This window comes from Galleria mellonella, unplaced genomic scaffold (genome assembly GCF_026898425.1).
Source record: "Galleria mellonella isolate WM207_F2 unplaced genomic scaffold, CSIRO_AGI_GalMel_v1 utg40, whole genome shotgun sequence".
NCBI classification, from domain to species: Eukaryota; Metazoa; Arthropoda; class Insecta; order Lepidoptera; family Pyralidae; genus Galleria; species Galleria mellonella.
Window position 1 is genome coordinate 4,375,529 of NW_026442094.1, and position 18,911 is coordinate 4,394,439.

An 18,911-nucleotide genomic window follows, 5' to 3' on the forward strand; every position below is an offset into this window, starting at 1 on the left:
TCCACGCGAAAAATAAAATGTCAGACTATTCTTTAGAAAAAAAAACAATGTCAGTCATGTCAAATTGTCAGTGGCTGTCAATGTCATCTAGTCACTATTTTGTATTAAGTATTGATTCTGTTTATTTGTCCTTGTTCTCAATTTCCTCTTTAATTTAAAACAGAGATTTCACGAAAATGTCTTCTATTATACAAAAGTGCAATGATGATAATATACCCTTGGCGGATGATGATCCACAAGTGATAATTACTGATGACGTAGAAAACAACCGCCTAGACCACGGCCGATCAATGGACTCATTGCCTAGTTCTTACACTGGTGGCTCGTCTAGCCCTGGCCTAAATGGTCCACCTAGTTTCGAACCAGACTCGGGAATTGATGAACAAGAGGAAAAGGCTAGATTAATATCACAAGTTTTAGAATTACAGAATACTTTGGATGGTATGCTCTTATTTTGTTTTTATTTTTCGGAAGTTTCATACAATTTAATTTCTAGGTAATCGTGTATCTACAAATTATTATATTGTTAATACTATTAACACCAAACATATATAATGTGTTACATATACATCATATATGTGAAGTGTATGTTAGGTATAGTTACGATACATGTATTATATTTTTTATGTAATGATAAGTAAATTTTTATTAAATAATCCTTAAAATACCAACATGTGTAGGACCATACAAACACACACATATGCACACCCACACACTATTTTCATTGTATTTTTATGTTTACGAAAGAGCATGACCTTCTAATACAGGTGATATTATTTACTAGAACCTTACAACAAACAATCTTTATAGTGTACTAATTTTGTTATTGAAATAAATATTTTACATTTTTTTTTTTACATCCACTATATTTTTCTATAAAAAAAGTGTAATAATTTGTTACAAAGATAAAATGTTACATTTATTTTATTGGAAATAAAGATAATAATTCATATTATGCTGACTGGTAGAAAGTGGTAACCACCATTGACACATTTAGGATTATTTTCCAGGGGGAGCCTGATCCCTTATGTAATGCACATGCACTTTTGAACATGTCAGTCATAGCCCATAATTAAAAGCTGTGCTCCTAATCCTTGGATGGGCATGGCCCACCTAGTCTATGTGTTTCCTATAGTTTATGGTATACACTCTATCACTATAGACTTGATCAGCACCATATTCTTATAAATAATTGTTTTTTTTTACAGATCTCTCACAAAGAGTTGATTCTGTAAAAGAAGAAAATTTGAAGCTACGATCCGAAAATCAAGTCCTGGGCCAGTATATAGAGAATTTAATGTCTGCATCATCAGTGTTTCAGTCGACCACACCTAATATTCATAAGAAGTAAAAGACATGGAAGCACAATACTTATTTTTTTTTTATTTTTTTTTTTTATTTTGATATACTTATCTACTAGTATTAAAATAAAAAAGTTTGTAATAAGAAGGAGGCTTAGCTTTAAAAGCACTACTATTGCAACACTTATGGGTACTGCTATTCAATAAGCTAGGAAACTGCAGGGAACTCATCTAGATCTTGTTATTGCATAGTAATCTGACAGAGAATTTTTTTATAGCAATATTTATCTATATTTGCCAATGTGTATACAACACCAATAAGAAACAGTTGAAACTAGTTTTTTTTTTAATTCTCATAGGAAATTTCTAAACTGTTTTCTTAGTGGATGCCTTATACAGGAGGAGTTTCTAGTATTTCACTACCTACAACATGCACTTGTGATGTTTTATCTATGTATTTGCTTCCCCATTGACATACCTAAATTATAGCAGTTCTCAAACATATAGGTGGATTCATTCAGCTGTTTCAATTGTCTAAGTGATAATATAAATAGAATGTATATTTATTAATAAAATGTTGCTTAAAATTAGATAGATGCAAAGAGAAATTTTATGTAATGTGAACATTGAGAATGCCTTGTACATGCATTATGACTGTATATTTATAAATTTATATTTTATAAATATAGAATATATTGCAAACAGTATATAATGTAAAAAAAAAAATTAAATCATTACCTAACAATATAATAATTATATTAAAATTTCGAATAGTAATATACATTCCAACAACATTTACAACATCTAATACTCGTTTTGCTACTTCAGATACACTATAAAGTTAAATTAAATTAAAATAGAATAAGAATATAAAACAAATTGTAAGGAAAAAATAACATTAAAAGAAGAATAATTGAATATGATACATCAGTATAATTAACATGCTAACATTATTCAATAATGTTTGTGTCGCCATTATATTGCTTTTATCCAATGATCTGGTCTTGATACAGTATATTTTCTGTTCCAATTTGTCTTCACAAAATTTGTAATGTTATGATAAATTATTGTTAATATATATATATACACAGAATTGTGATTAGTTACTTTAACACCAATGTAATTTTTTTAAAACTATAATAATATTTCAGCTATAATAGTGAAACACATACTTTTTTTTATAAAAGATGCACAGTGATATCTCTTGCTTGAAACACTGGACTGGCAAACATTTCAGCTTTACAGGTGAATTCAATTAAATAACACTACATTCCAGTGTCTGGACAGTATTTACAAAGAATGTCCAATTAGATTACCAGCCAGTAAACAAAGGTTTCAGATTACTAAACCTCCGATGTACCTACAGTAGCGCCTATCAGATGCGTTGTATGCTTATTGTGATGTTTATTTAAAATACACTTTTGATATAATGCTCTCATGAACTTTTGACTGTTATGTAACCAAATGTAATCTCAGGTATCTCAGATTTATTATATATAAGCTTTTAAATAATAATATAATTTTTAAGAATTTTAATATCAAAACTTTTATTCCTATTATATTTAACCTAACATTTTTTTGTCGTTTATTTATTAACACACAAGACAAATACAGTCAGTAATTGATGTTAACATCATACGTCTTCAACTGCGTGACTGCGATATTACATATTATTAAAGCTAACTATAGTATGTATATTTAAAAAAAAGTTCATATTAAAAAGTAAATACAAACGACTTTTTACAAATTTTCTAATACAGTTTGTATTAGAAGATTCGTAAAAAGTCGCTCGTGACAACTTGGTAATTGAACGACAATAAACAGGATTGCTCTTAGTTTATCTAGCGCCCTTGTACAAATTTTTGGCAGTTCCCCCTACCCCTGACAAGAATTTGATAAATATAGAAATAGGCTCACTATTACTGAAAGCCATTCTTATTCCTTCATTCTAATAACTAAGCAGCTAAGTATTATCCTGCAAAAGGTATTATTATAGATATACAGAGTGTCCGGTAATGAATGGAAAACCTTGAAACGTCTTATAGTTCAACTTATGGCCGTCCTAAAAAAATACAAAACAAAATATATCAAAATATAATAGATTTTTTTTACTGGAGCTGCCTCAAAGAGGAAGTGTACCGTAAGCCTATACAGTCTTTGGACGAATTACGCAGTCGTGTCAGAGCAGCCGCATCGAAAATAAACGAGCGACCGTAAACAAGACTGCTCAGAAGAACATTTATCTGAAGATGCAGGGCATATGCCCTATTAGGTCGACCTCCACGTGGTTCCCCCTGAAAACCATCGTGAACAATTCTTGTTGAATTCATCACGATGGGCTAACTGAATCGCTTCATCCTTATCTATCATTCTTCACTGGTGCCCCGCCGTTGTATACCGATAGCGCGGGTGGGGATACCATTCCATTATCACCCATTAAGAAAAAAACTAAACCTATGTACCGAGAGAAAACGTTGTTAATAATGGGCTCTAACAGCTCCAATAATAGCAATATATTCTATCAGGTCCACCTCCACGAGGTTCTCCCTAAAACCATTGTGGTTAATTTGTCTTTCCGACCTGCCTTCATCCGCACCTTGCCTCACTTCATCATCTATTACTGGTGCTGCGCTCGCCAGCGTTTACCTTATAGGTACCGATAGCGCAGACAGGGTTTATATTACATTTTCACCCATTAAAAAAATGCCTAAGTAGCTATATTTTGTGGTCTGTAGTTAGGTAGCCACTTCACGCAAACCGAGCTATAGTCACAGTGTAGATACTTAGATACAAGTAAGTACTAAGGCGCTAAATAAATTTCAGTGTAGTATAGGTATCCCTTGTTTATATACTCTTTGATTATAGTATGATTACTTGCTCCGTGTAGTATTATTATATTATATATCTATGGGATATATAATATAATCGCGATTTAAATGTTACTTTTTTCTATTTTTATCTTCTCTAGTGGCATTTACCCCGATTTTAGGAAAATTTTGTCAAAAACAAAACAAGGAAACAACTGCACTAATAACAATATCTATCTCACGCGAATTTGGAAAGACTAAAAATTAGGTCTAGGGCATTTATAGAATATATAAAATAAAACATGTACATATGAGAATATACTTATCGATAATTAAGAGAAGCAATATGTGCAACTATAAAATATTCATATATTATAATTAAATTTTGTCTTTATATTATTCAGTAAAAACGTCAAATATTACCTTCATATTCCATTTTACTCTTTTATTCATAAAAATGTCTAACCTCACCTATTTAATTAAATGAACATGTTTTAACTAATGAAGTGTTTTGTCTTTTTCTTTTGTGCTAAATTAAGAAAGTGACAAAACACTGCAATAGTTAAAATAGGTTTAGAATACATAATAGAATAAGAGGGTACGTGTTTAATTGGTACCTACAGTTAGTAAATACCAATTGTGTATTCCGGAGATATTTGATTTAAAATATGGCAACTTTGGTTTTGTCATTTCAATTCAACGAAGTTCATTCTATAAGTCAATTTTACACTCAGTTTTATTCTGACACTGCTTTCTATTAGTCGTCTTGTTATTTTGTTTATCTGGTTTATCAGAATTAACCCAAAATTTAAACATGCCGAAAAAACTTAAAGTTGTAGTGAAATCATTGTATTCACATGAAATACGCAAAGATGTTAGTTTGGAAAATCTTAAATCACTCAGGCTGGAGGATGCCTGGCCGTTTATAAGAGATGAAATTGAGATAGAAATAGGAAGTAGTGAACTAATTTGTATTCCGCATATAACAGAAGCAGTATTATACGAAACGACATCATTATTCGTGCAAAATGATAAAGAAATAAATGGTAAAATGTTTACACCACTAGGGGAACTAATAAAAAATATTAATAAAGAGAAATCTAATAGCGACTATGTGAAATGGTTGGAAGAAGGCAATTTCCACGACACAGACTTCAAATTTCCACACGAAAGCGTCAAGGTACGTAGTTTGGTTGTTGAAACTTTGTTTTTTCAATTTTGTTGATGTAGAATAATTAAATAATTTTAGAAAACGTCCATTTAAGTGGTGTCCTTGACCTCTTTCTCTCGCTAAACAGTTTTTTTTACAATTACGACGAGTCTACTGCAGAAATAATTTAAAACACTTCTTACCCAAACTGCGTTTAACAAACAACCGCCCATTAGGGTAACCACTGACGAAATCTTTGTCTAAGTGTGTTCAATATTATGATTATTTGTAATATTATGTACCAAAGACATAATAAAACCATTGTAATAAAAATTCTTACTTTAAATATCTTTTATTTTTAATAGATATAACCAGTAGTATGTCTAAACTTAGATTATAGATGTGAGATTAAACAGGTGTTCAAACCTTGAGGTGTTTATCACAATTTTTTTTTTTTTCTGGTGACACAGATTATTTTCAATGCTTTAAATATACAATTTGTTCTATATAATCTTCTCCATATTCAGAAGAAAAATTAATGATTAAAGTTACAATGAGTGTTTTGAAAAAACTACTAGAATTCTTTCAAAACACTAATTATGTCTATATAAATATATGTTTATATAGACTATTGTTTGAATCGCCAATACATCTCATATACATCAGCATATACAAAATTAAAAAAAATAATTTTCTGTTACACATTCGTATGTGTAAAAGAAAATTATTTTCTTTAATTATCTTTAATCAGTCATCTAAAGGTGAAATCAGTTGACCATTTCACACAAACAAATGTTTTCTTTATATTTATTTATTTATACAATTGACCAAAATTTAAACAAGTATTCTGTGTCTATTCAAATTCCTTTTAAAATTTTTTTAATCACAAATGATACACATATTTGGAGAAATTATTAAATTGGAAATTAAACTTATTCAATATATATGTATTGCTTACAACTACTCTTCAGATGTGTTTATACAACTGATTAAATAGATTTGAATTAAATTTGCCCCACAAATATACCTTTGAACCATTAACTCTTCAAACTTGAGTCTCATGTGATAATGTAATGTAACTTGGTTAGGCTCATCAATCAAATATGATGGGATTTTGAAATCTCTATGTTAATAAGAAAAAGAGGTTTTATTTATTTATTTGTTTAGGATTTATCCACAGTTTAAATTAGGCGAAAAGTAAAGCTGACATGATTAATTACAATACAATATGACTCACAATATTAATTATTTAACAAAAGAGGTTCTGTGTCTGCAAAACTTTTCTTTTATAACTACATATTGTATCATTTAAATCTATAGATACAGTCACATATATAATTTGTATTTAAGGTGGCAGTTGATGAAAAATTATATTTATCTTTTGGTTAAAATAATAGTAAGCAATCTTCGAGTGTAATGGTAGCGCAATTAAATTATTATTATTAAATTGTTCTATTTAATTAACTGGTGATATGGATTTGTGCAAAATAACATCTAGTTCAGTAAAATAAATATATGTAACTTAAAATCGTAAAGACCCCTCGAGTGTCTCAACAAAGTAAACAGTATGAAATAAAATTAAAATTTTATTCAAATCTAACTGTAAATATGATTACATTTGAAATAAAAAGAAAATATCTATTAATTTGGCACTGATTTTGCCACAAAAACTAAAACAAAAAATCCTCTTTTTGCATCGGAGGTTTACCCTTTGCACTGTAGTATTTCATAGAGGATACTAATAACTCATTAACTTATCAATAACTTATAATGTAAACATAATAAACATATCATAAACACTATGATTTGATGTGACTATAAGATAAACACAGATGATTTTGCTTACCTAAGTGTTAAGGGTGTTGAGTCAGTAAAATAACTGTGTCGCCATAGCCGCGACAGTGGATTTAATGTTAGCATTTTAATATCGCAAATAGGGCGACAATGGAGTGCAAAGGGTTAAAATTTGAACATGGAGAAAAAACATATTTTACAATTTATCTTAACTATCTGCATTCCGCGCCTTTGCCTATGTGAATCAGTACATAAAGTATCCTGTGTGCTAAATAAGGATATAACATACATGTGTACTAAATTTCATTCAAATCCGTTACACACTTTTTGCATGAAAGAGTAACATCCATTCATCTATCCTTATAAACATTTGAATTTATAATATTAATAGGATTTTCAATTGTCCATTAGATCACATTGCAAGATGAATCAATCAAGAATAAAGTGAGAGTCATTATGGTGAACTTCACACGCTGTTCAATCCCAAAGAGCAGAGACTTGGTCAACAACATTTACTTAGATGTAGAAAATAATAAAGGTATGTGTGATTTACATATTTACAACTGATTTGAACAACAGAAGGAGATTCTCATTTTTTTTTTTAATTTGTTATCTTATAACTAACTTGTAAAAGTATATTAAGTTCTAAACCAATTTGGAAAATTATTTTTATTATATTTACAGATTAGTCCCATAGAAAATTTATCAAAATTGATACAGTAGTTTAGTTTTAAAATCAAAATAAATAAAAGAAAAGGTTTTGCCATAAATAGTTTTTTTTTTGTTTAACTCAATCTTATTGACAATATGTGTGTAATGGGAATATTAATAGGCGACTATGGAGACCCTAATAGTCGAGGGATGGGCAGCAGCCATTTTAAACATCACCTAAGCTTAACTGTGATTGCCAATCCGTCTGGCAAATGTGGCAACTATTAGCAAAACCCCCCAATAGGTGAAAGCCTATGTTTAGTAGTGGCAGTAAACGATTTACGTAATGATGATGTTTTTTTTTTACTTTCTTCAAGATATAAATAAAATAATTTTGTTTCAGATTTGAAAGGCAAGAAGTCAGTATACATGATCACAAATGTACTGATGGCCAAGACAATAGAGTTCAGAGTCACGCGAGGCACCTCCTCGAGGATATTCCACCTCGGGAATGCGTCACCATTAGTGTTTGGTCTGGAAGAATTCCTGATTGGTGATGATGGAAAACTGATCTCGAAAGTGAGTAGATATTATACCACATAACAGTTGAACTTGCAATAAATATCAAAGAAAATTCTCCAAATATTATACGTCTTGGTAGTTCTATATTCCTTTACACATACAAATTTTCATCCAAATCTGTTCAGCAAATTTACAAAGATCCCAATATCTTTACAAACATTCTCTACCTACTCTTTACATTATAATTTGTAAAGATATTAGAATTTTTCTTGCTAAATTACACTAGTTAAATGGCTGAACGAAAAATAAATTTTATACATAGACATACTATGTTTTGGATAAACACAGCATATAGGGTTGTAATATTAGTGGTTTTTTTTTATGCAACTTAGAATGGCAAACAAGCTGATGGCCCATCTGATGTAAAGTGGTAACCGTCGCCTTTAGACATGAGCAGTACCATGGACATAACAGAGTATACTGTTTCGCCCATGATACCCCCCATGCGTTGCCATTCCTGAGGACTCAGGTGTTATTCCTCTGTACCCAATAAATTCACGCCATATCCCACCTTTCAAACCGAAACACAGCCATGCAAACACAACTGCTTCATGGTAGAAACACGAATGGGACAGAGGTACCCAAGCAATCGACTTTTGTACAAAGTCTCCCTCTGGTGAAAGCGAGTTTGTTTGTTTGTTACCTTGATGACTTTAACTCTATTAATCGTTATGTAATTGGGAGTGAATGCTGTATTTAGAATGCTGAATGAAATAGGTAGACAACTTTATTCTCGGTTACGGGATCGAAGTTAGACACAGTATAATATATTCAAAGAATATATAAATATAGTCGAGGAATGGGCAGCAGCATCCCTTTTAAAACATTACCGAAACCTAACTGCAGTTCCGCCTGCCAAGCCTGGCAAATACTGCCTCACCTCACAAGAGGAAGGCCTACATTTAACAATGGACAGTTAACCGCTGATAGATGATGATACATATGTATGGACATTAATTATACATTTACTACAAAATGTAAACAGTATTTTTATTAAATTTATTTGTAGTAAAAGATTTTTGTCACTTGTTATTCTGTTTTTTAGCTCAACAATCAGTAATGTATTTTTAGCTTATCACAATTTGTACAAGGTTTGTAGTTTCCTCTTGACTATAGTTTCAGAAACAATTTGAAATATGGATTTACGTCAAAGAAACACATTTGTCTGGATTATAATTTTTTTTTTTTTATGTATAAATCCCTCCAGTAAATGTATTTTAAAGATTATACATTGTGCATTTATTTTTAAAAATATTTTATACTCTCAAAAAATTGACGACTTCCCTGGCTCAGTGGTAGGAATATAACTTTGCGTAAATGTAGTCGCAGGTTCGATTTCTAGTCAAACTAATGTAGAAAATATTTTTTTCTAAATCGACTCTGAGTTAGAACATGGTATGTTAGCTTGCAGTAAAAGAATAGCAATTTGATGCTGTAGCTTTTGTGTTATGCCGGTACATATATACAGACAGACAAAAAATGTAAAAATATTTCTTTTATTAACCTCTTATTACAATTTTTTATTAAATATTTCCTACTAGTTTTGCTCGCAACTTCGCTCACGTGATCGGAATATGTTTACTGACCGGAAAAAAAGTACGCTATATCCTTCTCCACTCCATATAGTTAAATTAATGATTGCTATTAAGGAGTTATAAGGTAACAAACAAACTCTTTCACATTTACAATATTAGTAAAGGTATACAAACATTGTCTATTTACAATTTTATTATACGTAATAAATTTATTATGTAATTAAAGTATACAATGCTACAATAATGCTGCGTAAAACATTTAATACTTGCGTAATACTGCGTAAATATTTAATTAATAAAAAACATTGTACAAAAAAAAATTCCAAATCATAGTCTTCCTTCTTGAATAGTGGTCTCCATGAATAACTCTATAATCGAGTTAGACGAGTTTATAACGATACGTTAACTACGTTAACTTTATTAGAGACTATGCTCGAATCCTTTGACATGTTAGTTAACTTTTGTTAAACAAACAAGCGATTTCAAGGTCGGCATTGCTCATGTTACTTTACGTAACATCCCAGCTTATCATTAGGCTGTTTGCATGTTATTTTTGTTTGCCACATTCGATGATTCCCGGTTAATTATAATATGTATGAATTACGACTTCTTCCTTCATAATACTCGTACATACACACTATCTTAAAGCTCGTTTGTCTCTCTTTCTCATAAAAACAATAAAATGTCAATTGATCAGCGTAGTGTTGGATATTGTAATTATATTTGGGTTGAAATCAGCGATTGAATCAATTTAGGAAACTAGAATTTTTAATTTATTTTTAATTATTCTCTTATTTCCGTTTTCAGCGACATCCAAAGTGTATTTTTTTGTGATTATGTTACGTTACTATGAGTATGGATTCATTTACTTCCGTGTTGATCCCATTAAATTTATTTTTTATTTTTATTTTGTTTTGTTTTATATCCTTAGGAATTATCCCAGATAAAAAAAGAATTATGTAGATTAGAAAAGGTCTTTGTTAATGCATAGGAAGGAAATGGATTGGTGTTGAAAACTCCTATTGCTAGCAATATACCATATCAGATCGATCTCCAATGTCCTGTTAACTGTCGTGGTTAATTCTTGTTGACTTCATCACGATGGGCCAATTGATTTGCTTTCATCCTCACTTGTCATCTCTCACTTGTACTCCACCAACATATATCGATAGTGCAGGCCGGAAACTATTCCATTTTCACCTACAAAAAAAAAATAGGCAAACAGATGACGAGCGAGACTTGTTATAGTATGTATAATGTAAATTAGAAAATAATTGTAATAATCTAAATAAAGCCTTATAAGTATAATAAAAAAATATATAACATCAGGAGCTCTCGCCTGAGGATATTTTTTTTTTGCTGGGCATAGGACACTTCAGTGCCCAGCAATTAGACATTATTTTGTTATCATAATGAATTAATCTCTATTTTTTCTCATTCCAAGAAACTTGATTCTGTTTACTTTAGTAGGTAGGTATATAAATAATAGTCTGTATACGTATGTCTACTTAAAATATTATTACTCTTGAATTGCGTTTTCCTCAACGAATGATTCATACTCTTCTAAAGTACCAATAGATTCTAAATTTAATTGTTTTTACAAAAAAGAATAACTAAAAAGACTAACAAGCTTCGTATAAGGTACTGGATACTGAAATTGTTATGATATCTTAAATTTAATATATAATAAATTTACTATATTTCATAATAATATATTAAATTTAATTATAATTATTACTACAAGTGACGGTTCTAAATAATGCCATCGTGTTGCATATATATTATCCACAATCAATTTATATTTTCATTCAAATATGTATTTTATAGCTGTAGTGTAACAAACACTTTTCTATACGGATAATATGAACAAGATAAGGTCAAAACAAGTACCTGTATGACTATATTAGTACTTCACTAGGTGTTTCAAGGTTAAATATCTAAAAATATATAACTGTTTGTAAACATACTGATAAAGATTGCGGATGATGGACATTGTGTCCACGGAAAACCTTCCCTTTGTATTAGTCACTTATTAGTAGTAACATTGTAGAGTACAAAGAGTTTTATTATGATAAAACTAAAATGTAGGCCAGCATACAATAAAGGAAAAATTTTGTAGGTACTCCAAACATGACCTTACCTGTGCTTTATATAACAGAATGTTCTGCTGTAGTGTGAAGTACTGTTTTTGTTCACAATAAATAACAATATAATTATTTATTACATATACATTATAACATAATTCAATTATTTATAAAAAGTATATAAAGCAATCAAGATTCTAAAGTAAATAAAAACTCGACTTAAACTTATTTTTCTGATTAAGTATTACAGGTAAGTTACTGATTAAAAACGATAAAAACATATAAACAAGATTACTTGTTTAAATGTTTACGTAAAGAATGTATTTAATATATTAGTGTGTATTTCATTATTATAAATCTCTAATAAGTATATGATTTTATTACGTTAATTGGCTATCGACTTATTGTTATAAATCATTACATTGGTATTTATCGATAAATATGTTTGGTACTAAAGTAATACCAGAGCTAAATCTGCGCACGTGCATTACTATCATGCGCTCAAATCGTGCACACAATGCGCATGGCTTGTGCGCATGATGTGTATGAATCATAATAACTATGATTATTTCAATATTTCAGATTGAACTGGTAAAAAACCTTCTCACCTTCGAAATCTAAATAGGTTGTAATCCGATTTTAATCATAGCAACATATTTAAACAATTTTGAGCCCATCAGCTGTTTCTTACAGTGAACGATAAATAGCTGATGATAAAGTAGTTTTGCTGTCAAAATATGCTTGTTTGCAGTTTACCATAGTTATAGCCTTAATTTTTGATGCACCGGCTATGCCTCTGTAAGAATCTCTAATTCAGCAATTCGTGTGCAATTCATCCAGAATTGCACACGAATTGCTCTCTGAATGATCGTATTCACGAATGACAAAACATTAAACATTAACGTCGTGTGTTTCCAGCATAGAATGGGCCACTCCTTCCTTTCCCTTGGTTGTCGTAGGAGGCGACTAGAGGAGCTTAACCGAGAGAGCGACAGCAGCGTCCCTCTTAAAACATCACGAAAGCTTAACTGTTCTTGCCAACCTGCCTGCCGCGCTATTGGCAAAACTTCCCTTATGGAGAAGGCTCTTGTGCATTTGGTAAATAGCCTTACCAACCCAATAGCTATCCTCGGGGCGAAGGGATTGTTAGCAATGGTGTTTGACAGCCCCATTGCTAGCAATATGCCCTATCAGGTCAACCTCCACGTGGTTCCCCCTGGAGACCATCGTGACAATTTTCGTTGAATTCGTCACGATGGGCCAACTGACCTGTTTCATCCTCATCTATCTTACTTCACTGGTGCCCCGCCGGTGTATACCGATAGCGCGGGTGGGGTTACTATTTCATTATCACCTATAAAAAAAATAGCTATCCCCTGCTAAGCACGGACGTCTCTTTATAACAGCCTATTACCAGTCTGGCCAGATTGTTAGGTAAAGTGTTTTATTTCAAGTTTTTCTTATACATATTTTATATATCTTATATATTGTGCTTTGATTTCTAAGATGTGTAATATATTACATTTTGTTTGGGAAAACCAATAAAAGAATTTGTTGTGATTATTTTAATTGGTGGCTATGGTCGGTAATTACGTACTTAGTATTTGTATTTTATCAAGTACAAATAAAACTGTTCCAGTTAAGGTAACTGATTCGTATGTATATAATCTTATCAAATTATCAACGCGCGTGATTCATTTGCCCTGTGCTATACTGTTACGTGTCCATGCCTATCTATTTTAGATACTTGATGACAGATAATTACATGAATAGATAACGCATGTTTGTCAAATTATACCAAAACAAAGATGTCTTACATATGTTCTATAAAGTTTGTAAAAATTAATACATATTTTTTACTCAAAGTTGAACGCATTTCTAAATATTTCTAGATAAACCAGTCTAGATTAATATATAGGATACTTTTTACTCCATATAGACAAAACAGCGTGTTACGTAGTTTTATGAAATTTTGAAGTTCATAAGCATTGAGATAAATTGGCGCAAGTACAACATTAGATGTTTGAAATTGAATTAAACTAAAAGAACAAAAAAACCTTAATAACAGAAAACCAAATAGATGTAGATAAAAGAAATCGAGGATAACGATTGCACTCGAGCAAAGAAAGGTGAGAAAATTAAAAAATTTTCAAAGTAGTAACAAAAAATCGATTGATTTAACTCCATTTTAAAAAGAACGGAGAATATATTGCCTCCTACTATATACTATGGACGTCTAATTCATGTATTTTTAAAAAATACCTATCTACGGTAAATATTTTGCTTGTCTTAAATTTTATATTTCAGTAAATAAAGTTATGGTAGTTAGTACATTTCTTCGATAAAAATATTTACTCGCAGTGTTTTGATAATTATTGTGTATACATTGATATTTCTTTATTATTATTCTTTTTACTAGTTAAGTATATATTTAGGTGATTTTAATAGGTCTTCTTTGCTTTAATTTCATTGCCATTGTTTATTCTTTAATTCTCCTACCACATTGGGACATTGTTATCACAATTTCGTAAGGTGCAACAATTTTATCAATCAAATTAATTTAATCAATATTTATATTTAGCGTAATTAAAATAAAAAAAAATTAGACTATTTTTTAGCCGTATTATTTTTGCACTTTCAAATCTCTGTGTAAATACGTAATTTAAATTTGATATCTTTTACACATTTGGTACTTCGTATAAGACCAAACATAATTCCGTATACGTTTTACACACTTGGTCCCCCGTGAGTAAACTACTAATACTTTTACCTTTTACACATTTAATACCTTGTGTAAATATGAAGTTTATAACTTGTATAATACAGGTAATACAGTAATTCTTTTAAAAAAATAATCGTCTATTCATACAGACTGATATAGAAGTTAACATTGTCATTTTAACGCATATACTCGTGTACTACAAAGCGTTATTAATTATTTTTTGTGTAATCCTTACAGGAACCAGTGGCGATAGTATCTAAATCTCTCAACTGGAAGAAAGTGGACCCCTCTGATCACCTTTACAATCCAGATAAGGAAGCCGCTTCTTGCGATGCTTAAATCACAACAATTCAAGTTTTAGAGCGCACTTTACACACTTCTAGGTTTGTGAATTTTGAAAAAATGACACGTGTATTATTCTGTGCTGTAATTATTAGTCTATTTTGGATAATTGACATTGAGATACATTTTTGTAGACAGTAAGTCACGAGGTGTCAATGACCTTTTAATAGGATTTATGTATTTGGTGAAAGTATTTTTATGAGCGATACGCTCGTCATATAGACTTGGATGTGGTCTTTTTAAACGTTTAATTTATTAATGAGGTTGTTTTTTTTTTATTCTAAATTTTATTTTAGCTATCGTCATTTAAATGTTAATATTTGTACATTATTACCCGATATTTTATTGTTATTTTTCTAATATGACGAAATAAAATTGTGATATTGCATCGTTGGTGTTCCATTGAGGTCAAATTTGTAGGTTGACTTTTGTCGTAATCGAATTCGAGTCGAGCCCTTGTAGATTTCAACATATAAAAGGGTATATAAATGTTTTCGACATACAATATACACAGTTACTAGTTTCTGTTATTATTAAGCTTAACTCATGCATTCTTCATAAAAAATAAAGTACTTTAGTAAAGTACATTTTATGATTGTATATTTGATTGCTATAGTAAACTGCCGTGACCTGATTGCAATGCCTTCTAAACAGACGGCCGGTTGGTCACGCGGTTCTATGGTGTAATGGTTAGCATTCAGGACTTTGAATCCTGCGATCCGAGTTCAACCCTCGGTAGAACCTGACTTTTTGCGTTTGCATAAAGATATTTAAACAATATAATGTTGTATGACTCGTTTATTAAAACTTAATTAATTTGGACCTTTATTATTTTTAAATCGCAAATTATGATTATATTGAATTTTTATATATTTTTTTTAATAAACATGAAGTGGAAAGGGATTAATGAGTAAAATCTATAGAAAATGTATTATCTAAGTCTAGAATTCAGTATTAATGTTTGTTTCTTACAAGGTTTCGACGTTTTTAATTAAATTAGAAATTTCGAGGTTTTTATTGATTGCTTACTTATTAATCACCAGTGATTAAATATTTAGCATGTTTATTTTATGTAGCATACACGATATCAACCCACCTTCTAAGAAACAACGCTGATAAAATTATTTGATAATTTTATAGTTATTAGATCAATTGATATAAATAAGTGTCCTAATTCTAATGTGTGTGAAAATGTGATAAAAATAAAAATTGATTATATTAAACATTATGTTCATATCTTAAATTTTATTTACGAAAACAACGATTCTTGGAAAAGAATCCCAGCAATATTTAGAATATAGAAGAAAGAAAAACAAAACGCAATTGCTGCACGTTACACAGAGCTAACTATTAAAAAAGAGTAATTTCACAATTTCATATAACTTTTATTAACGAAGTTATGAAAGGAGTTGGAACTCTCAAAAAGTCGATTCTGGATTGTAACTGTTTTTTTTTTTTTGATATTTCAATAATATAATGTTTGCAAATTTCTAAGAATGATGAATACTTTACTATATCATTTTTTATCATGACTGTAGGTGCATTATACAAAATTTTGATTATTATTAGGTAATTCCTTTTAAGGTTTAATATGACCACGGCTTTATTTAATTGCGCTAACTTCACAAAAGGTATACGGACACTGAAAAGGCTTAGCCACAATATTATATTGTTAATTTTAAACGGTATTCAATGAATTTATGTACTTAATTATACCAGTGTGTAACTCTTACGCTCTTATTCATAAAAACTCTAAAGTCTCATAATAGGCTTAAAGTTCAAATAGAAAGAAAGTGACAGATTACTATAATAGTTATAATAGGTTTGTATTAGGTTTTAGTTTTTATGAATAAGGGGTATAATTTTTAATTACCCATTATACATGGTATATAATGTATACAGTTATTATTTTATTTGCATTTTTAAGTTTTTTGTTAATATCATAAGCACTAAATGTTATTGTGAAATAATGTTATTTTTATACACTTCCTATGTTTTAATTCGTACATTCCCAGTGTTATGTCCAATTCTACATAAATAAAATTGCAATTTCTTTTAAATTATCATGCCAGGGTGATCTTTGATTTTAAAGGTTTATTTAAAACCTATTTATTATGTACTTGCTATATGTATTTACATTAATTATCAGAATGTAATTCTTGAAAAAATTAAAAGCTCTGCTATATTCCTCGTAAATTGACTATATATGTTGTTATCACATTTCCTACCACAAATATTTGATCAAAGCCTTATAGCGGAGCTTTTAAATCACTTAATTACCTAAGTTTACACCTATTTACTTCTCTGTATAATGTATTTATTTTTAATTTTTTATTAATGTTTTATTATAATTTATTATTACATTAAATTCTATGTACAATTAATTACAATTTGACTTTTATTTGGGACATCCTGCAAACGTAACGAAAATCTAGTCAAGAGCATTATTGGTGTACAATAATGAGCTCTGTGCCGTCGTAAAATTAAAATTTTTCGAGGATTACTTCTAGACAACTGGCAAGCGAATGGAATCGTCATCAATAAGTTAGCAGTGATCGATATCTCATTCCAACTCCCTACCGTTGTACGAGTTGCGATGACGCTTCATTCCATGAATTAGTTGCTTGTCTAGGGGAGCTGTTCTTCAATTGTTATATAATAGCATATAGGACCTGGGGTCCCTTGGACTCTGACTTACAAATTATTTGAACTAGTGAAAATTTCTGCATTTGGAATATAAATAATCCAAATTCCAGGAATAGGACTTTAATATTGGCAACTTATTTGAAAAAATACAGAGGAATTCCCAACAAGTCTCGAACATCTTTGTTTGAACTTACGAGGAATTTTCTTGTATTCTTAGGCTGGTTTTTAGTTGCGCTGACGAACAACGCGTTTCAACAGCATGCGCTTGACAATGACTCTAGATTACGATAAATTTTTAATTCGTATTCGAATAAATGAAATTCGTTGAATTTGGAACATGACCATTACGAAATATAATAATTTAATACGTATATATCCTTTAGAATTGAATACGTGTTTATTTTTACAGATAGTTTGATTTGGCATAATTCTTCAAACTATTGTTTAATGCCCAAAATGGACTATGCATTATTCGCTTGTCAAAAAATAAATTAAAATTTGCAGTAAAGTTAAATAAAGTAACTAAATATAGTTACTTGTTTTGTTTTAATGTGTTTCGTAAAATTTGAAAATTTTATATTATGAACTAGCTAGTTTTTTTCATGGTAACTGTCGATATCGATATATTGGATGAAAGCATGGTGAAAGCAAAGTGGTACAACACTATGGATATTTTTTTTAGGAAGTGTATTCTTTAGTGTGATGCCACAACTGTTTATTTTTTTTATTTTTATTATATTGTTACTTCGGAAAAGTAACATGCATTTATTTTTTTTTCTCCAGGTTCCGTTGACGTAAGTCCGATGCCAAATATATAACCATAACCAAGGGATAAGAGAATGCACTTCATACAACATAAAACGACTCATTTAGGAATATCTATCCAATCTACACAAAAGTTTTCCATTTCTCTTTATGTTGGCCAGCCTGATGTTCAAAATGGAAACTAATAGGGTTATAATTATATTATAGTTTAATAGTAGAAATGCAAATTAGCTAAATATGGAACTGTTTATGTATTCTAAAAAGCTTTGTCATTACTATTATATTTCAACGCAAATAAAATATTCTATTCTATGTCAAATTGCATTTTCCGACGAAAATTCTTTTAGAGAAAATAAAAAAAAGAAACATAATATTTTTAAATATATTTATTATTTATAAAATATTATCTTGAGTACTCAATTTCGTAGTATTATTGATAGTAAACACAAGTTTTCAACACTTTCTGTAATATATGGTTTATTTCTAGAGTACACCTCGTAATAGAATCAATATTAATTATATATAGTTGTTA

The 18,911-nt window shown here is 29.9% G+C and overlaps 2 protein-coding genes and 1 non-coding gene across 3 annotated transcripts; all 3 read left to right on the plus strand.

Moving 5' to 3' along the window:
- Positions 1–76: 76 nt before the first annotated feature.
- On the plus strand, positions 77–2,837 carry LOC113520401 (short coiled-coil protein homolog). Its single transcript, XM_026905727.3, has 2 exons — positions 77–441; positions 1,209–2,837. The coding sequence occupies exons 1-2, from the start codon at positions 177–179 to the stop codon at positions 1,349–1,351; spliced, it is 408 nt and encodes a 135-aa protein (XP_026761528.1). The 5' UTR covers positions 77–176; the 3' UTR covers positions 1,352–2,837.
- Positions 2,838–4,832: 1,995 nt separating this feature from the next.
- Positions 4,833–17,358, plus strand: LOC113513623 (uncharacterized). Its single transcript, XM_052898120.1, has 4 exons — positions 4,833–5,288; positions 7,464–7,590; positions 8,107–8,282; positions 14,864–17,358. The coding sequence occupies exons 1-4, from the start codon at positions 4,923–4,925 to the stop codon at positions 14,963–14,965; spliced, it is 771 nt and encodes a 256-aa protein (XP_052754080.1). The 5' UTR covers positions 4,833–4,922; the 3' UTR covers positions 14,966–17,358.
- Positions 15,641–15,712, plus strand: Trnaq-uug (transfer RNA glutamine (anticodon UUG)). Its single transcript has one exon. It is a non-coding gene; the product is annotated as a tRNA-Gln (tRNA).
- Positions 17,359–18,911: the final 1,553 nt, after the last annotated feature.